The 21,780-nt window shown below is 45.6% G+C and overlaps 1 protein-coding gene across 1 annotated transcript in view; it reads left to right on the plus strand.

Annotated features, from left to right (window-relative positions):
• The first annotated feature begins 357 nt into the window (after nt 1–357).
• crim1 (cysteine rich transmembrane BMP regulator 1 (chordin-like)) overlaps nt 358–21,780 on the plus strand; it is a 106,462-nt gene continuing 85,039 nt past the window's right edge. Inside the window, exons 1-2 of the mRNA XM_042073165.1 lie at nt 358–616; nt 11,003–11,176. Of these exons, the coding sequence (XP_041929099.1) occupies nt 358–616; nt 11,003–11,176 (433 nt within the window). The remainder of the gene's footprint in view (nt 617–11,002; nt 11,177–21,780) is intronic.

Consider the following 21,780-nt stretch of genomic DNA (forward strand, 5'->3'; position numbering starts at 1 on the left):
AGCATAGCACACTAAAACCATGCTGTCTCTTTACAGCGTGGGATAGTTGCTGTTTCTCCCACAGTTTAACGGATCGCGCATTTAGTAGCTTGAATCCTACTAAACAAAAGTTTGTCGTGAGGGACGTGTAAACCAATACAACAGAAATCCGGACATTTTTACGGGAACTGCAAACCCCTTTACATGCTAGTTTAGAACGGTGTGTTCCTTTTATTAGGGTAATTTCGACAAGGTTTTACCTCTCAGGATTGATTTTGGGGAATCGGGAGTGGGTTTGGATTATATATTTTCCACTTTTGCTTCATGGCCTCCTCCAGGATGTATCTTCTAGCGAAATGCATTCTCATTTGCCAACTTATGATCTTGATTGCGAAGAACAGCCGGGCGTTGTTGTGCCTGCCGTGCGACGAGTCGAAATGCGAGGAACCGAAGCAGTGTAAGGGGGCCGTGGTGCCTGGAATCTGCGGGTGCTGCACGGTCTGCGCAAAGCAGAAGAACGAGAGCTGCGGCGGCATGTACGGTCTGTACGGAACTTGTGACCGGGGGCTCCGGTGCGTGATCAGACCCCTGGTAAACGGCGGCTTCATCACCCAGTTTGAGGTCGGAGTTTGCGAAGGTTTGTATTACTGATACTTGCGATTTTTGCCCGTTTTGTGCAATGATTCAAACGGTTTGTGAAAAGTTGTTTTACTGCAACTAGATGCTTTACCACATGTGTGATGCTTTCAGACAATGACAGCATTAAATGCTTGACGTTTACCCATGCAGGGGGCTACCATTTTAACAGTAACAGTAATTGTTTAAGGTGAAATTGTTTTATTAATTCATGTCAGTCTTCTAAAACCTGTACTATGAGAACATTTTCCCTTGAATGATAAACAATTCCCTTTGAATTGAAGCCCGCAAGACACCCCATTATTATATCAATGTTTATTCACCTCTTATTATGTTGTTGGCGGATTGAGCCATACAGGTTAAGACTGGACATGGGCTATAGTTAATACACCAGGTTCAAATCCACGCCTGTCATTGATAAACTTAGTGAATTACTGAGAAGGATGCGTTTACCGCCCTCCTCATAATTTGCTGTGGTGGGACTGGGTACGAGAGTGTCTGAGCAAGCGAGCTGGCTAATGCGTTTGCAGCATGTGGGTTTTCCATTTCTTTGGGGTATAGCTAACGAATTCCGTGCTGTTTTTGGACTTGGTGCCAGCCCCAGCCCCTCCGCCGAGGCATGTTGGTTTTTCATTGGAATGTCTGCTATGTGACTCAGCTTGCGCGTCAGACCCGTATATTTTACAACATATGAGGGATGTACGTGTATCGCAAATACGTGGAATCTCAAATGTTGACCCTCACAGAAATGTCTTTGTCACAGTTTGCACTAACCTGATGGTTAAACTGCGCTGCCTAATTCTATACATTTTGCAGTGGCTCAATTTTCAACATAAGACCATTATTTTCTTCCCGACGACTGTGCTGCCTCTGTAGACCACAGAACTGGGTGGCACAAGAGTACTATTATCCCCACAGTTATTTGAACCAATCAAGGATAACCATTAGAAACCATCATGTTTGTCTCCTCACCAAATGGTCTTTTGTTCCCCGAAGAAGTAGTAGACTTCAACTCATACAGGTGGGCCTCTTTAACCTGAAGGGTTATTTTTTAGGCTCAAAGTCAGTCTGAAAAAAGAGTTGCTCAAGACCCATGCGGTGCCCAGGCAGTAAGACGTCTGGGCTCGGGTTTCAAGCCAAGCCAATAATGAAAACATGCTGAGTGCGTTCCCGAAGGTTTGGCATGTACTGTCTCAGGTGACGTCCCGGAGTAATCCGGCCAAGAAAACACAGGAGGTCTGTGTGTGTCTTAAGCTGCATGCCTGCTGAGAGGAATGAACAGGATCAAAGCGTGGATCGCGAGTACATCGCTCTGACAGTCTAACCTTTGGCCTCATAACCCTGACGTTCACACCTAATGACCTTGCATCGCTCCCTGCCAAGATCATACCCCCCACCCTCGGCATGCCTCTGTGGTCATGAAAATACTCCAAACACTGACAGAGGCCTTTGCCTTTAATGACTCATTATGGTTATTGGCTCTGTGGTTTAGAATGTGAGTTATGGGAGCCCTTATGGTGTCAGTGCAGTTATAACTTATTCAGAATGGGTCATCACACTTAGACATTAAAGCCACCATATCCAAGATAATTGCCAAGACTACTAGCCGGCTAAGACCTACCTTGACCTACCTAACGTGTTAATGTGTAGGAATTGGGAGAACTGTTGAATGTCTGACTGGCAGCATCCGGATATTTGCACTTGAAGTTGACTTTCCCATACTGTTAAACCAGCAGGAGAAATCAGTCCAGAGGTTTTGCTGAGACCAAACTTGTGTCTGAAGATGCTCATGGTTCTCTTTGGGGGAGTGGAAACATACTAGAGCCCTTTTTTGACAATTGAGGGGCTTACATTTGATCAGGGCACTGTCCAAATGCCGTAATCATCCGATCGAAGGAATTACCTGGTCAAATGGCTCTCCTCATCCTCAACTCATCCTCTCTTCTCACAGATCGATGTGACTGTTCCATGGGGAGAGCCAACCAGCAGTAAGAGTTGTGGAGGTGTTGGCCTGGAGTTGGGCTAGTGGAGGAGGGGGAGTTGACCTGAGGGTGTAGAGGCAATAAGAACACTCTCTGGGGGCTGCTGGTGTGTTGTCATGTCCTGCTTCTCTCGTTAGCGCTGGTTGGCAGCGCTACGCTAGGACTTTCCCTCTGGGGAGAAGAGAGAGAGAGCGAAAGAGCTGCTCTCCGCGACACAGAAGTTACATTATCGCCTCGCGCCGAGCCTGCCTGGGGGGCAGTGGTGAGCCCTGCCGTGCAGTCTAATCTCATCACTTTTCACTCGGGCACTAGGCGCTCTCTGGCCCTGAAAGTTAGCTTCTGCAACTACTGCTGCTGCCACCACAGCTGCTACTGCTGTTGCTGACTTTCATGGGCAAGGCAACCACTTTGGGGACCACATTAATGCCCTCCGATTTACACTCCTGCCCAGGGTTTAACTGCCTGAGTTGGTTTACTCCGGTTGCTGCTTTCTGTGTTTTGAGACAGAAAGAGTAGTGCACTTGAAGGATGTCTCTGCACTCTGCACAGTGCTGGCGAGCGCTCTTAGGATTTTTTTTATTTATTTATTTTTCCAGCGGTTTCATCACTTCTCCCCTAAAGCGAGGAGTGAACCTCATCAACTTCTGCTGTAGTGGCCCCTTGGGGCTTTCGTTTGCCTTTCTTTTCGCTCAAAAGCCCCCTCAGCACGTGCGCTGTCGGTGAATGCGGACTGTGACGCACAAAGGGAAGCCATGGAGTTGTTTTCAACCCCAACCAAGGCTGTCGGAAGGGGAGGGAAGGAGAGGGAGAGCGAGAGTCTCAGTTCACTCAGGGTTGGAGGGGATAGAGGCTTCTGAAGCAAAAACACATCCTCTTCTCCTTGTTTTTCCGAGCTCTACCTCTGTGTAAATGTGTGCTCGCGGCCTGCCAAAGCGGATTCGGGTGCTGGTTGTCCTGGCTGCATGTCAGGTCGGCAGCCTGATGTTGCCAAATAGTTTAATGCTTAAAAAACAACATCCATCCATACAGTGGGGGTGTGGCTGTGTAGATGGTGCCTCTCTCTCTTTTTCTTTCTTTCTTTCTTTCTTTCTTTCTTTCTTTCTTTCTTTCTTTCTTTCTTTCTTTCTTTCTTTCTTTCTTTCTTTCTTCTCTCTCTCTCTCTTTCTCTCTTGCTCTTCCTCTCCTTCCCTCTCTGTTTCTCTCCCTCTCTCTTATGTTCCTCTCTTATGTTCTTTCTGTTTAACATTCCTGCGCTGCTTTCTATTCAAGCCCCTTGCAAGCTATGGCATGAGGGCTCAGGAGAAATAATAATAATTTATTTGCCTAGCTGACGCTCTCATCCAAGACGGCGCACATAGTTGACATTTTTTTCACCTGGCAATACCATCCATTTACTCAGCTGTGTATTTACAGAGTAGGCATGGGTGGAAGAGCTTGTATCTCTGCCTTTCTATTCGTCTCTCTATCTGTCTGTCTGTTCCTTCCTTCCTTCTTCTCTCACTTTCTCTGATGATGAGGAAGCTGTCAGGTACTTAATTTGAAAACATGGCATGGCTTGGGTCTTAAATGCTCCACTGTAAGTAACCATCAGAGGGTTTTTTTCTCTCTTCAGATATTGTCAGATTCAGACACAGCAGCCTCAGTCACATGTGCTATTTTTGATGGCAGATGACAGATCCCGGTCCTAGGCTGTCACAAGGGAGGTGTGTGTGTGTGTGTGTGTGTGTGTGTGTGTGTGTGTGTGTGTTACAAATAAGCCCTGTTTGTAAACACACCTGGGGATGGAGTCCGTACTCCTCACTAATGTGATGAACAGTTACCCCTTTTGTCGCTGTCAATCATATTGTGGGGGGGCTTCATATCGCTATCGAATCAGTGTAAATAATTTTGAGATAATTGGCTGTCCAAGTGCTGTCTAGGATCAGAGATGGCCTCTTGCTGCTAGGCAGTCTGCTTTGCGAAACAAGGACATCACACCAGGGAAAGGACTGTGAGCCATTTCCCATCTGGTTCCTGGCAAACTTTCGCTTTTCCCCTCGTGTTGTGAGCATATTGCTTCTAAACTAATACAGAGTGGGTGATTTGTCGAGGCATCTTAAGTTTTATTTTTTCTGTCTTGAATGAGTCAGAGGTTCAGGGCCCCTAATATTCTCTTTCTCTCTCTCTCTCTCTCTCCCTCTCTTTCTCTCTCTCTTTCTCTTTCTCTTGTGACGAAGGAATCTGGAAAACAACAAAAGTTGCTCTTAGGTGGAAAGTCCACAACTCTGCCACCCCCCCCCCCCCCCTTTTAAAAATGAATGTCACTGCCAGCCCACATAAACGTGAGCCCGGTGTGTCTGTCGATTTCCTGCAAAACAAGTCAAGAGAATGCTGACTTAAATTTGCATGGAAGCTCAGCCTGTCTCACACAGTCAGCGAAGACGAGCAGAAATGTTTGACCCTTCAAGTGCAACCCCCCCCCCCCCCCCCTCTCTCTCTCTCTCTCACACACACACACACACACACACACACACACACACACACTAACCCCCCCCTCTACACACACACACACACACACACACACACACACACCTCCAGTCCCTCCATCTTCACCACCAGCAGCCTCTACAGTTTGTTGTGTTGTCTGCTCAGCAGGCAAACTAGCAGGGTACCGCGTGTGTAGTGTCACGGGGGGTTATCGTTCTTTTGCAGCCTGGTTACTGCCCAGGATTAAGGAAGAGAAAGACTAGCAAACTGCAGAAAAAAAGTCACGGAATTAACCAAGCTTTTAGGCTTTACAGTTACCCAGAAAGCACATATTGTAGCCTTAGGCTGAAACAAAATATATGCACCCATTAAGTGCATATGTTATAAAAAAAACACATCTGCAGCTTTTTTTTATCCATTCTTTCAATTATTATATTTTTTGCAGTGTCTTTTCCCCCCTTCTGTACTTGCTTATTTAACTCTAACCTGTTAGCTTGTACAGCACAAAATGAGCAATTCATTTTTAGGGCACACGGACATGTAATGATTCACAGTAGTCTTTGAGAGAAAGCGCACTGCTCTCTTACGCCATGTAGTGATGGTTCCAGGGGGAAACAAAGGCTCAAGGTTTCCTACATGTCTCTCTCTCCCTCTTGGACTTGATTATGTGCCAGGATTTTATCAAAACACCATTGTTAAGGGAATACATGTGTACATTGCCTGCTTATCTTTCCCAGTTTTTGATTGCATGTAGAAGTTGCTAGACAGTGTTGCTTTCTGGGTAGAAATTGCACTTATCGGCCCTGATGATAAGGGTGAAGTTAGGCATTTAAAGATTCAGTTGATTCATATCTATATACCTTAGGTGTGTGTCTGTGTGTGAGAGGGGAGAGGGTAGGAAAGGTCCCCCTTTGGTTTTACGAGCAAGGAGGACGCCATCCAAAAAAGAATTGTGCTTTTAAAGCATGCTCACTGGCTGGTGAGGTGATGGAAATCTAATCTCCATCGCTATAAACAACTTTGCACTGAGCAGGCAGTGACCAGGAGCGAGGACATAAGTCCCTGTGTGTGTGTGTGAGGTACTCGCTCCTCACCAGCATTCACACACACACACACACCCACCCACACACACACACAGACACACACAAACTAACAAGGCACAATAGGACAACCCAAACATAAGAACGGCCCTTAATTTGAGTCCAAGGTCAACCTTGGTTTTGTAAGGCGCAGCCTTAACCAAGGTCCAGGCTATTTTCTTCCAGGTTATCCAGATTTGATTAAAGCCTGATAATTGAGTTGGACGAAATTCTTGCTGCGTGTCAGTAGTGCATTAAGGCTGTGGCTCCGCTGTTAACTCAATCCACACCTCTGTCATCAGACTAACAGCCAGTCCATTAACTATTTTGCAAGGGTGCCATTGGTCCACACAGGCAGCAGTGGAATACAGCGAGAGAGAACCAACTAGTGCTGGGCTGCTGTAATGATGATATTGACCATTCTGACCATTTGAGAGTGTGGAGCAGACCCCCGGCCCCTCCCAAAGAGGAATCTGTGGGTTTCTTGCCAGGAGCATGGGCAGCGTTGTTTGGCTGCCCCCCATCTAAATGACCTGGAGCTAGACAGAACACACAGTGGTGTGTTCACACACACACACACACACACAGAGGGTCGTGTCACAGACTGCCTCGGGTCACTTTTCATCTCTAAATGACCTGGAACACGAACACACACACACACACACACACACACACCACATGCGCACATACTCACACACACACAAAAAAACAATCTGACACACACAGGGGCCATGGTCGTGGTCAAACCCCTCGCCAATCATCAGCGGCTGGTCAGGGTCACCTTTCTTTCCGAGTGAACATGTGGAAAAAGGCTCAGCCACTGGCCACACACATTACACCACACATGACCACCATTAACAGCAAAGATTATCACTGCCGTGAGAGTGCCCATCACTGACCTTTTTTTTTAGCTGGGTAGTAGCCTTTTAATAACCTCAATCAATACACACACACACACACACACAGTGATTCACTCGCACAATAGCTGTGGTACCTTTGGGGCAGTGCTGGCACGCTGCCAGTTTCACACAGAATAAAATGGATTCCCAACCAATTCAAGTTTGTCTCTGGAGTGTTGCATTGTTTGCCTCTCTTTTGTATCATACATGTATTCCACCGTAGCACTTCATCCATTCCTCACTGCTTTCCATTCCACTCTGCTCTCCCACATATACAGTATATGTTTTGAGACATACACAAGAAAAGGCTTTACATTTATTTTTGCTATATAGGTAGGGGATCTCCCACAGTGGCATACAATACAACAACAATACACAGTTGTATTGTTACGACAACAATACACAGTTGGCTGGCGGCAGCTGCAAACGCACCACATGTTGTACCCGGAATTTGTAAATGCTCTCCTTCACAGCACAATATGTGTTACCAGTAGCCTGAATGCCTAACCAAGAACCAAAACAGATTTAAAAAAAAAAAAACATTACCAAGCCTTTATGAGCATGGAGTTATCAAGCTGGCACCTTTATTGATGTTGTTGCGTTTCGCTGAATTAGGCCCATGATGCCTCCAGAAGGATCAGCAGTGGTGTGCAGCGTCCCACCCTCCTCCTCCGCACTCATGATGAGTTGGGGCACGTTATAAACAGACAGAAAAAAGTACCACTCCAGAAGCACAGCGACAAGATTTCACATTTTTCGAGTCAATTCAGGTCATAACATGACCCTAAATGATGTTCGAGCACCTCAGCCATAACCATTGGCTTGTCTTTTCAGCAGCGTCAGACAACTCCTGTGCCGTTCTTTTAAGTGATCGTCCTCAAGAAACAAAATCTAACAGAGGTGTTGTGGCTGATTTTGTGTGCTTGCCAGCCAAGTTCCCTTGCTTCTGTTTCCAGTTCTGCATAGTTAACCCTCTTCCTTCCCGAGGCCTCCTACACCTTTAAAGGGAACTAGCTAGCTCAATAAAGTAGGTTATGCGCTCATACTCAAAATACACAATGTCTCAAAGCAGTCCACCAGGATTTTTCAATCCCGGGCTTTGTGTCACCTGTGTTGCTTGTGTTTGTCCAATGTCCACTTTTCTGTCCCTCTCACACAAAAGAAATTCTGTTGTCCCTGACACTAACCGGCAAAGAGTTAACCTCAACTCTCTTGTTCTCAAGCAAAAAGCGCCAGTGATTTCAAAACCGATTATTTCTCCAGGAATAGTGACCCTGGATCAAACTAGTTTTACAACCAGACAGAATATACTTAGAGCCATGACCCATGCATGCACAATTCTCAAAGTCTGGTTGTGTCATGCCGTGGCAATTGTGTTCAGAATAGGGTCTCAAGTATCATTTTTGGAAATAGTGTGATTCATTGAGTTTGGGCTTTTCTTCAGATTTACTGTAAAATGTGTTTGTGTGTGTTGAGTGACACACAATGGGAAACATTTATTAATTTATCCAAGGCAGTTTACAGAATGCATCTTGAAGTACTGCTTCAATTCATTCTTGAATTCTCACTCTAAACAAAATATACTGTCATGAATGAGGATAGACTTCTCCTGATCAGGGAGCACACATGCATAGAGAGAAAGGTAACGATATGCACATATTATACAGAGAGCAGGGCTTTAACATTCCACACGTTAGAGCCTATTTGTGATGATCGACCAGACAATGATGAAACTGAACCATCACTAGTGTATGCCTGGGGGAAATGAGCCTTCTTACTGTAGTGTGCCGTGCTGTCTCTGGCCAATGGAAACATGGCTGAAACTGCACCCACAGGCTCTCATCTCAGTTACTCACTGTTCTGGGCTGGAGTGTCTTTTTTTGAAGTGTCACACACACAGAAAAAAGGGGCTTATGACGGAACGGGACACCGTCTGTCCCTGAGGGGAACTGCCCTGCCAAAGCTCCTGTGAAGTCCCCACGGTTCCTTTTGAAACTTGCAGAACTTCCGGACCGAGAAGAGGGAACGTCCTGTATTTAGTTTCACTCCCCCCTCCTTTTTCGTGGACTGGAGTGAAAGGCATAGAGTTTCCCAGAGATTCCTGCTCTCTTTTGATGGCAGATAAGTGTCCTGGCAATTCACACGTCACTGTATTGTGTGTTTCTGGAGAGTTTCTACCTTCCATTATGTCCACTTGGTCCTCAGTAGCTGGATGTCTTTTTTTTATCAATTGCTCTAAATACATCGTATAGTAATAAGGAGTGTTCTCTTTCTGTGGATGCATTAATCACATGTCACCATCTCTTTTGTCACCATTGTGTGGTCATTCAGCAGTTGGAGTTGAACCAATGCTTTTGAGAATGCAGAGGCCATAGAATGATGGAGGAGAGAGAGGCCTCTACATTCTTGAGGTCAAGGACCAAGGCATTCCTCTAATACCTGAGGAGCCGAGAGGGGAATCTTTCAGAGAGACAGACAAACTAAATTAATGTGATTTTCCAGGGTCAAAGGTCAGGCAGAGATATACTGGGCTGCGTGACCGAACATCAATGGAAACGCTGGGAGATGGAGTGCATGCAGTATGGGTAGATACAGTGCAACAACAAGAGTCCCAAGGTTGAAGCCTGTGAACTATGTTGTGCAGAAAGTAAAATAAGAAACAAAAGAGTGTCATATGGGAATCATCCAATTACATTTAGATCTGGTTTGACACATGAGGTTGTTTTGATGTGGTGATGTTATGGCATAAAACATCCCACCGTAAAATTCGAAACCCTTCCCCAAAACCAGCATGGTCTCCTCTTCTGTTATGACAGGGAGATGTCTTTATGGACTTCTGAAATGAGAGCCTGTATGAGACACATTGCGTGCGCAGGAGGGTGGAAAGAAAACGACCCGATAGATACGACCCAATTTACTTGTATGTGCGACACCTGCATGCACAAATCCCTTAAAATATGTATAGTCAAACACCTCGCACCTCAGGCACCCACATAGAGTGAGATAAGGTAAACACACAGAGACCCAAGCACTGGTGCCCTATCTGTAATGTATGTTTGCTCTGTAAATAAGCCTTCATAATGTTGCAGGGAGATAGTGGCACGCCGAGGTTAGGGGTTGTTCTTGTTTTCGAAAAGCAGCCTTCCGCTCGGGGAGGGGGGAGGGGGGAGGGGGGGGGGGGTTGGGTGGACAAGTACAAGAACGAGGAATGCAGCATGGAGTCATCTTTAGTAGTTGGCCAGGAGTGGTGGACTGGGGTGCCAATCGCAAGATTTTTGTTTGTTTGTCTCTTTCACACCAGCCGTCGGGTTTTTTTTTTTTGTTGGATAGTGTTCCTGGAAAAAATAATTGCTGAGACAGTCAGCCTTTCCGTTCAGTGCACTTTGACCTCGCCGCTGTAATGAAGCCTCTTGTAATGCACCACGGTGCTGAGGTGTATTTAATGAGGTCCCCTTTGATTGCTTAGTGTAAAAAGTGAAATGAACAAATGGACTACACTACACTGCAACCAATGCTTCATGACCAGTGCTTCATGCTTCATGACCACCACCAGCACAGCAGTGACCAACATACAGATCAATCCAAAAACAAAGGTTTTACTGTTTGGATTCCTGGATTAGTGGAAATAATACAAGCTTTGGTCACTTTAATTCATTGTCAGTGGACTCCTATTGCAGGGAATTAGCTGTGAAAAATGAACGTGAACATAACACAGAAGTCCACCTGCGGGATTTGTTGGAACATATGCATATCGTAATTATCTAGCCTCCCAGGGGGAAGCAGGATTTATTAAATTTGTGTGTGAAAATATTACCAGAGGCCTGTAATCAGACAAGCAGGCCTTGGTACATGTACAAACGTGGAATGACTCCCTGTCTGTTGGGGTTTATTTATGGTGGGACCTAAAAGTGATATCTCTCTCATGTGACATCCTGTCTTGTCTCCTTCCCCAATGGCTCAGATGAAAACTGGGACGACGACCAGCTACTGGGATTCGAGCCGTGCAACGAAAACCTGGTCACCGGCTGCAACATCATCGATGGGAAGTGCGAATGCGATAGCCTGCGGACGTGCAATAACCCATTCGAGTTCCCCAGCCAGGATACCTGTCAGACAGCCCTGAAGAAGATTGAAGGTATGCATCTCCCTCCTCTACCCTTCCTCTCCTATCCCTCTCTCTCTCTCTCTCTCCCTCTCTCTCTCTCTATCCCTCTCTCTCTCTCTCTCTCTCTCTCTCTCTCTTCTATGTCTTTCTTTTGCTCCTGTTCCCTCCTCTTCCCGTGTTTCTCTCCAATGTTTGTCTGGGGACTCAGACGGTGCATGTGTGGTCATGTCTGACTGAAACTCTGGCCGAGGCTTCTCTACCATGTACTGATTACGCAAGCCCCAACTAAAAAACCATTCATTTTTCACACCCTGAATGCGTCTGTGTGTGTGTGTGTGTGTGTGTGTGTGTGTGTGTGTGTGTGCGTGTATGCGTGTGTGCGAGCAGCTATGCTGTTATCAGCCTCTCAGATGTCGATTCATTTTGCCTGAGTGACAGGCGGCTTTTAGGCAGGTGGGAAGGGCCAAGTTGGTGCTGCCTGTATGTTGTTCTGTTCTGATTCTCTCTCAAAAACTTTTGTGTTAAGGCTGCTATCTTTGTTTATCATCTTCCTAAGCATATGGCACATACATTAGCCAAACCTGAGGGCATTTTTAATTAATCATTAACTTTGCTAATTGATGCAGAGCCTCTTTACTAATTTATACATATTCAGAGATTAATCAGGAAGATTAACCCATTTGAAGTATCAGTCAAGAGCAGTATGGCCTTGTAAGTGATTAAATTTCGGTTCCTGTGATAATTTTGTTCGTAATAAATGACATTTACGTGTGTGTGTATGTGTGTGTGTGGGTGTGTATAAGATACACACCATTATCACCTGCTGCAACTCGTGTGTGTCTGTGTGTGTGTGTGTCTGTGTGTGTCTGTGTGTGTGTGTGTGTGTGTGTGTGTGTGTGTGTGTGTGTGTGTGTGTGTGTGTGTGTGTGTGTGTAAAGCTTCCTGTTTTCGCTCTGCATACTTAACATTCAGTCTAGCTGCCCTTTCAAATGCACGCGTGAAAATTCCCTGAGGGCAGTACATTTTTATCTTCTCATTTTGATGTTTTTCTCGTCCTTTTTTTTTCTCTCCGGGAGACATTGAAAGGGGATTGGCATGTTTGGCGTTGGTTGTATTTGTGTTCTTTCTTTTTGGTTTCGTCTCTGTTGTTTATGTGAAGACTTCCTTCAGTATGTCTGTGACAGAACTAACAAACAGGTTGATTTGTCGGGGCCTGATAAGCTCCCTAATAGGCCTATCAGTGCGCCAACGTGCCGTTGAGGAATGCACTCCTGGGGTGGATATGTGCCTACTCTGCGTTTGCTCGCGTGCGTCGCTCGTGTGCGTGTGTGTGTGCGTGTGCGTGTGTGCGTGCAGTTGCTGTGTGTTCATAGGGGCGCTGCCGCCTCCCTCGCAATTAAGAACAAAAATATGAGCTTGTTATCGCAACAGCATCCTAGCAACTAGCCTGATGGCCCTGGTTGTTTTATTGGGGCAGGTGTGTGTGTGTGTGTGTGTGTGTGTGTGTGTGTGTGTTTGGAGGTTTGGGAACACGAGGAGTGCTCCTCTTCCGTGGCGGTCTCCTCCCCCCTTGTGTTCGTGTTTTGTCTGCAGAGCTGTTTGTTCTTGCATAGTTTTGACTGGAAATTCCTCTTGGGTTTCTGCACCCCCCCCCCTTTTTTTTTGTTTTGCCAGGACGATGTCATCTGTGCTTTTTTGTGCCTCTGCGCGGTATGCTGCTGCATGTGTGTTGGAATTCTTGCACGTGGGATCCTTTTAGTAGGGGGAAATGGGAGTCAGAGTGCTGCTAGTGCCACTGCTGTTGTTGTTACAGCAAATGTTATTCTAAAGTTTGAGGTCATGTCTTTTTATAGAGGAAACCCTGACAAATCTTTAGAATTACATGATACAACACTCACTCGGATTCAAATAAACACAAAGAGCTTATTTCTGAGAGCATTTTTATATCTCTTACCACAGGATACAATGACATGTGAAAATGGGGAATGTGAAGCCCAAATAATGTATTTGACCATATTAACTCTATTTGACTATAACTGTCCTTATGAATACATTAATTGAAGATTTATCAGATGTTAATGGTAGGACTGTGGCCTGCTCATGTCTGTTTGTACAACCAAACCACTGGAGAACCATTTGGGCTCATTACCAGCTCTGCTGGCCTAGAGTATGCCACTGGTTTCCCACCGGCGGATGTAATTTTGCTGAAAGAAATGATCATAATGAGACTCTAAAAGGAATTCACAAGACAACAGAGTTCTCATGTGTATCATTACAGAAGAGTTCAGGCTAGCAACTGACCTCCACGCATTTGTGAACAAGTGGGAAGGGGGATTGTATGGCCAGAAATCAGCAGGATTCCCTTTAAAATCCCCAGAGGTTTGCTTTCTCCATTAACAAACTCGTGAGCTTTGTAAGCAACAAGTTCTTCCCAGTGGATTCAGTAAACAGGCTAAATGCTATCTGACGATAAGGAGAGTTCCAAACATAGGCATGGCACATCTCCAACAGCGGTTGATCTCCTGCTCGTGATAATGAATGGTGGTTGGAGCTGGTGGGTTGCCACCATATATCAACCTTGTCTGTTCCCTGTGGGTCTACCATAACAGCATGCCCTGAAACCTCAAAGCTGTGATTTCTTCAAAGCTACGTTTCATTCTTTCAAAATGTCCTCAGATTACCACTCTGCATCAATTGTTGGTGCTTCTCCTAATTAGCCCCCAAGTCCATATGTGATGTGACTCTTTTGTGTGCGTGTGCGTGTGCGTGTGCGTGTGCGTGTGCGTGTGCGTGTGTCTGTGTCTGTGTCTGTGTGTGTGTGCGTGTGCATGTGTGTAGGATACAGTCAAAGAGACTGAGCTGTGGCATATCAAAATAGCCTGTGCCTTGTGTCTGCAAGCGATTCATTCTTTTGGCAGTTATATAAAGGCGGCGTGTTTTCCTTTCTCTGTGTATCTCTCATGCATCTGTTTGTGTTACGCATGAAGAGGGGGGAAATGAGGAGCTGGCCCTGTGGAAGGAGTGGAGGAGTGGGTGGTGTGTGTGTGTGTTGGGGGGGGGGCGGGGGGGGGGTTCAGGGGCCAAGGGGGAGCACATTCCAGTGTGGTGGTACCAGCATGCTTTCCATTGTTATCATTTACATAAGAAACATATTACTGTCGTGAGTCATCAGACTGATCCCTCTGCTCCCGTTGAGAGCGGGCTCTCTCGGAACCATCGACAGTTGTGCCCCCGTCACATTAAGAAAAGAGATACCATTTCCTCCCTTAAACTCAATTACAGGGAAAGCAGAGCTTGACTGGTCTAGGTGAAGTGCATATTGCAATACTGACAGTGAAAATTAGCTGAATAGGGACAAGAGGTGAAGTGCTCTTTGGTTAAAATCGTAAAAACCTTCAGGGGAAAGAAAAAAACAGGCATACCCAATCAATGGCAGGTAGCAGGGGAAGAGATAGGACTGTATTTTGATTGGTTCATTGACCTCGGAGATCCCAGTGGCTACCATCGGCTGACAGGAGACGTCTGATCTTGGGGAAGGGAAGGATGCGAGGGGAGATTGATAACGCCATTTCTCAGCACTGCACCGACAGCTTTACATGTAATGACGCTCATAATACCCCCCCCCTCCCACCCCCCTACAAGAAATCAATCCACAATAAAAACTGAATGGTAACACCATCTCAGGGGAGTCTTGTTTAAAACAGATATATCAGAGTAATAAAACTTTGTCATTTGTGGAACTGTACTGAAGGAGAGATGGGGGAGGGGGAACACCAAATACAGACCCTTGACTGTAGAGTTCTCCTTGTTGTTCAAATCCAGCTTGGCTCTTGGGACTACTCTTAAAATAACTGTAGTTTACAGCAGAAAGATGGAGTAGTCAATATTTAACCATGGGTCCATGATAAGAGTTTGTTGTTTCTTACCATATTTGTGTTAAACAAAGAAATATGGCACAGACAATAAAGAAAGCCCTCCATAAATAGCTGACTCATTGGTTGCAGATATATTTTGGGGGCTCAAGGGTCAGTGGATGAACAGTGAAGAAATGTTGCATTTCAAGTCAAACATTGCCAAGTAGAGTCTTGTACACTAGGAATGGCATTGAATTCTGTCTCACATTCTACCATATCAGCTCTCTTGGCTAGGGTTAGGTTTAGGGTAGTGGTTATGCATTGTGTAATGTGGACTGTGGATTTAGTTAAATAGTTAATTACAGTAGTTAAGAGAATAATGAACATAAGGAAACGTATTAATAGCCTCTTAGTAGTTTTTAATATAGTTGGCATATTAGCAATCATGTACTCAGCAGTCTTTTTGGTCCTCTACAAATCATATAAACACTGCTGTTATTTTCGGGGGTAATCATGTCAGAGAGATGGACTGATATGGCTTTGACCTTGGCCAAGACTCTCTGGCCATCTTGACATGCAGTTTAATGATGGCCTCTGGAGCCGGCAGACTGGGTCGCTGTTTTGTTTGCTAGCGGTTTAGACGTAGCCGCTAAAGAAGCAGGGAGAGTTCCATGGGAGACTCCTGTAGCCACTTGAGAAGGACTGCTTTTAAATTTAACATGGAGACGAAAGAGGGGCAGAAAAGGGGGACAGTGACCCAGTTTAGCCCCTCTGACCCCTGGTTTGGGGTAATGCCGTAACCAGATAATACCCCCCCTCCCTCTCTCCCTGTGCTGTCTCCCGCCCCCTGATTTAGACAGATGCTTGGAAGTTTAGACGTGATTATCAAAGATCTTGCGTCCACGAATCACACACAACAATGAGCATGAAAGGCACAGAGCGCAGTAAGAGGTGAACTATTGTCTCTTTCCGGTAAATTCTCACAAGTTACAGAAACATTGAGTGAGCGAGGGTGGGAGAGAGAGAGGGGGGGGGGGTGAGAGAGGGAGGGTGAGTTCAGGGGGAGAAGCAGGAAGTTTTGCTCCCTCGCTGTGAGCGTTGGTTTCTCTAGCCCAGCTCGGGTGAAAGCACAGTAAAGGAAATGCCGCGCATTCCTTCTGCAAAGCCGTCTCTCTCCGCCACTGGCAGCCGCTCAGGACCGAGTATTTGTTCTGGGGAGTCGGCCATGCTAATTGCAGGCCCCGTTGTGTGGAGAGGAGAGAGAGAGAGAGAGAGAGAGAGAGAGAGAGAAAGAGGAAGAAAGCAAGGGAGTTTTGCTGAGTGAGAGAGAGAGAGAGAGAGAAACAGAAAGGAAAGAGTGGGGGAGAAGAAGAAAGCAGGAGAATGAGAAAGAAGGGAAGAAAGAGCTAGAGAAAGAAAGAAAGATTGTTCATGCCAAAAACAACATGTTTCCTTTGTGCACTCCTGAAGTCTCCCTTGACTGAATAACGTCCTGTTTTCTGGAGAGGAGCATGGAGAGGAGAGGAGAGGAGGGGAGGGGGGTGAGCCAATCCCAGGAATGGAATGCCCAAAAGGATTTAGGGAAAATGTTTGATGTTTAAATATGAGCCCTTTTAAAGGTGCAGTGTATGATGGCCTATTCTCGTCTTCAGTCGTGTGTGACCTCTGGTTATGAGGAGACTATGTCAGCAGCATATCAATTAGATCAGCAACGCAGGTGTTAGCATGTCCATGTGATATTTTTACACATACATTTTCAAGAAACACTTTGTAAGAAACAATAGGCTCACACAAGTATGGCCCTCACAGGTTTGATTGTCAGAACCAGGATTGTCCAGGTGTTTTGTATAGGGCTGAGAGATCAGCAAAGGTGTATAGGGATATCCAAGGGTCCATTAATGTTCAAAGATAGCCATTTCAATTCACCTGCTTGAGACTGGCAGTTTCATCCTGTGCTGGGACATCCAGTTCATCAATATGAATTTATATGTGTTTCCCTCATGCCCTTGAGCACTGAAGAATAATGGTGGATCTATGTCTGTTTCTTTCTGGCTGAGCACAATAGAGTATCGTCAGTTAATATAGTGACAGCATTTATATACTTTCTCTCTCTCTCTGTCTCTCTCTGTCTCTCTCTCTCTCTCTCTCTCTCTCTCTTTGCTTTCTAATCATATCTTGCTCTCATGCCTCTTTACCTTTTCTTATTTTTCTTCTCCTTCATCTTTTACTTTTTCTACCTCCTCCTCTTCCTCCTCATACTCTTCTCTCCATTATCCCCTCCCTCCTTGTAGGCAGGAAATTAGTGATGCCATCATCGTTATTAATTCTGTCACCCGATTACTGGAACTCCCTGCTTGGGGAGAGCTGAACCGTTATTAGTGGGTTTTCCTCAGAAAGCAACCGGCTAGAAAATGAAGTTTGATTTGTTTGCCTCTTTAGTCCAATTGTTCAGCAACATCCTGCAGTCCACATCTGTCACCACGGCGACCACGTGACCAATTAGCAGGGTTAGCGATTGTGGCGGTGTGGACGTTGTGTTCTGTCTGTAAATTACAGGTTGTCACTGATGAGCTTGGTGCCATTTGGTGTCTTTTTCTGCTATCACGTGGGTGTGTGTGTGTGTGTGTGTGTGTGGGCGTGTGTTTGTGTGGCTGAACCTGCAAAGCTTGCATGTGGTTTTGCACCTTATCGACATTAAAGGGTATGGAGACACCATGGCTCTTTTGGAACTTACTCTGCAATTATCTGGTTACAAAGCTGCCATCTATAGTCTAGTGGCATCCCTCCCTCCTCCCTCGCTCCCTCTCTCCTTTTCTCTTTCCCTCCTTTTTTCTCTCTCACACACCTCTCCTTTGTCCTCTTTGTCTCTTGGGTTGCCTGTTTTTGTCCTTCTCTTTCTGTTTTTCACATGTCCACACACACACACACACACACACACACACACACACACACACACACACACACACACACACACACATACACACACACACACACACACACACACACACACACACACTGTGACCTAGTCACAGCAATCCAGCCTCAGCCCAGTGCTCTACATGTCATCCCTGGAATGTAGGGATGTCTAGGGAGAGAAGAGGAGAGGAGGCCAGTGCTTTGTCCTTTGTGTGTGCCACAAAGACAATCGAATCAAATTGCCAATAATGGGTTGGCCTTTTTCCCAATAATTAGCAGCCACATTCTCTCTCTCTCACACACATACACACACACACACACACACACACACACACACACACACACACACACACACACACACACACACACACACACACACAGGGTAGGGGCCCCTGGTGGCCATCATGCAGTTCACACCATTCATGGTATTGGCATCTCCAGTGAGGCAGAAGTTTTCAGGCCACTGGCTGGATGCATCCTGGGGGTGATGGTGTGTGTATGTTGTGTAAGTGTGTGTGTGTGTGTGTGTGTGTGTGTGTGTGTGTGTTAATGCTGGGAGGTCTCGGAGCAGACCTCGGGGTTGACTGCGGTGACACCGTCCAGTCGATGCCGAAAGCAGGCCACACATCAACTACTGTATATGGCACAAATAAAGCGCAGAACAGAAGGATGGACTGATTCACCATATGCTTCTATTCACTGGGGAGCCTCAGTTAACATGAAAATCTAACTTCATGCAGTTTACCTTTGTATCATATGCACAATATATACCATATAATAATGAAAGAGTCAAAGGGGGGGGGGGGCGTCTCTGTATATCGGGCTCATGCTGTATGGACTGCTGTCTTGATTGTAACCTTGTTGTAAAGGCAGCATAGCCTGCTCTTGTGCTTTTCTCATGTGGACGCTTTACATCGCTTTCAACCTCCTGGAGGGAGTGCAGTTTCTCTTCCTACTAGGTCCTATATGAATGGCAGGCGGGCTAAGAGAAATACTATGTGTGTGTGTGTGTGTGTGTGTGTGTGTGTGTGTGTGTGTGTGTGTGTGTGTGTGTATGACTTGTGTGTTCTGTGCACTCAGCAGACGCACTCACACACTCTGACACGTAACATCCTTTACGTTGCGGTTGGGGGCCAAATGTCAACGAGGTTTTTTTCTGTTTCTTGACATGAAAAGGAACACTTTTTTCCCCCCTTTCAATTGGATTTTGAAAAGGTTGACATTTAAGCTCTCCCCAGTCCATGATAATGCCTTTATCAGCCCCTCTGCTTCCCCTTTTTGCTTTCCCTTTACAAAGCTGCGAACTTGGTAACCACTGCTTTTTGTGATAAGCTTGTCTCTACCTTAACCTCGCCTTGGCATTCTGTGAGCTTCTTTTCGGGGGGACTGTGGACACAAAATGGCGGCGGACAGGATAAGTGGCCACAGTTTGTTTTCACCTTGTGCTTGTTGCAGTGCCACTGCTGCTACCACTTTTGCCAAGTACGTTTGTGCAATCGCCAGAGAGCAGTCAGTATTGGATCTGAAGTGAGGGGAACCTTGGCAAACCTTGAGTCCTTGTGAGGAGAGCACAAGCTGAGGGAAAGACATTTTTCTTAGAAAAAACTCTTTCTATACCTACTGCGGAATCAATTAATTTGACAGGAATTTCTTCATGTATATATCTATTCATTCATTTTTCAATGAAGTATTTGATTAACATGTTCAGTATCTCTGATGAGAGTGTTTGGTTGGCTTTCAGTTCGATGGACCGTTGAGCTCAATGGCGGTCTTCTCTGGCATAGGGGCCTACTGTCAGATGTAGCACCATCCTGTAGAATGAACACATAAATACCAACAGGAGCCTGGGGCTTACTAACCTCTCCTCAACCACACACACACTCACACACAAAAAGGACTTCACACAAAAATGGTTTTGTGAGAGAGGAGAATGTGCAGGTCATCATTGTCAGCTTGACCTCCAGCTCAAAGTAAGTGGCGGGAGACGCTACGCTATGCTACGGCGGCGAGATGAGCATTGCAGTTCTCCCACAATGCCCTCTCAGTGTCACCAGAAGTGCTGGCCACATAAATTGCACTCCCTGCAGACAAAAGGGGTTAGAAAGTCTATTTGCGCTGGGCAGAAAAGTCCAGGCCTGAGTGATGCTGCCCCGTCACTGTTCTGTGTCTAAAGGCTTTCATCATATTTCTTAAGTCAAAGTCAAAAGTCAAAGTCAAAGTCTGCTTTATTGTCAATTTCTTCACATGTCAAGACATACAAAGAGATCGAAATTACGTTTCCCACTAATTTAATTTCGATCTCTTTGTATGTCTTGACATGTGAAGAAATTAACCTTCCGCCTGCATGAGAAACCTCTTGGACACTCCTTTTAACACACTGAATCCTTATGAAAGGAAATAAAAAAGGTTCTCCTTGCTAAAGTACAGCCTCTCTTTTAACACACTGAATCCTTATGAAAGGAAATAAAAAAGGTTCTCCTTGCTAAAGTACAGCCTCTCTTTTAACACACTGAATCCTTATGAAAGGAAATAAAAAAGGTTCTCCTTGCTAAAGCACAGCCTCTCTTTTAACACACTGAATCCTTATGAAAGGAAATAAAAAAGGTTCTCCTTGCTAAAGCACAGCCTCTCTTTTAACACACTGAATCCTTATGAAAGGAAATAAAAAAGGTTCTCCTTGCTAAAGCACAGCCTCTCTTTTAACACACTGAATCCTTATGAAAGGAAATAAAAAAGGTTCTCCTTGCTAAAGCACAGCCTCTCTTTTAACACACTGAATCCTTATGAAAGGAAATAGAAAAGGTTCTCCTTGCTAAAGCACAGCCTCTCTTTTAACACACTGAATCCTTATGAAAGGAAATAGAAAAGGTTCTCCTTGCTAAAGCACAGCCTCTCTTTTAACACACTGAATCCTTATGAAAGGAAATAGAAAAGGTTCTCCTTGCTAAAGCACAGCCTCTCTTTTAACACACTGAATCCTTATGAAAGGAAATAGAAAAGGTTCTCCTTGCTAAAGCACGGCCTCTCTTTTAACAGCTCGTCTTTGCTTTACTTCTACTACTCCAAAGCTAAACCCTTGTTTCTGCAATGGACTCATAGGGTCACATGCTTAATATGGGAATAGAAATCGATGGAGGAAGCCAGCACTGTTGTGCTACTAGTGTATGTTATTGTCTCATCTGTTCAGGGAATCTCAATATTTCTCAGACCATCCCCTTCAGAATGTCGAACATATCGTGCTTCAGTCTGTTTTTGCATCCCTGCATTGTTCATGGCCATGTTACTTCCACCAAGGAGGTTATCCTCCCGGTTTGTTTGTCTGTCTGTCTGTTAGCAGGATTATGGTGAAACTTGTAGCCTTGAACACGAAACCAAGACCGAGAAAGTGGATCTGAACCATGGGGTCGGATCCACAAATTCACATTAGCATTGTGAGATGAGCCGTTATAGGCACTGGCCCTTGCCTAGTTAGAGTCGGCGAAGCGAGATAATACAGGGGAGCCTCTTCAACGCTAAGGTTAGCTGGGTAGGTAGTGAAGTATGCTCTGTTACTGGAGTGATGCGAGTGAAGGCTCCGATGGAGCTGTAGAGTGACCCAGAGCGGCACACAGTGAAGCAGAGAGACCGGCTGTTGAGCGCGGAGGAGGCTCTTCACTCGGCAGAAGAGGAGATATTAGCTCCGTCTCTGATTGAGGTCGCCAGCGGAGGTCCTGCCGCCGGTTGGGAATGAAATTGTTTACCAAACTCTGCGGAGCCGTCAGGGTTTTTTTTTTTCCCCCTTCTCATTTGCCATTTTGCCTCGGTCGTGGGGAACGCTTTAAGCGAAAGACGGGAGGGGGGGGGGAGTGACAGCTTGAGCGACAA

The sequence above is a fragment of the Alosa sapidissima genome, chromosome 19, assembly GCF_018492685.1.
Source record: "Alosa sapidissima isolate fAloSap1 chromosome 19, fAloSap1.pri, whole genome shotgun sequence".
NCBI lineage: Eukaryota > Metazoa > Chordata > Actinopteri > Clupeiformes > Clupeidae > Alosa > Alosa sapidissima.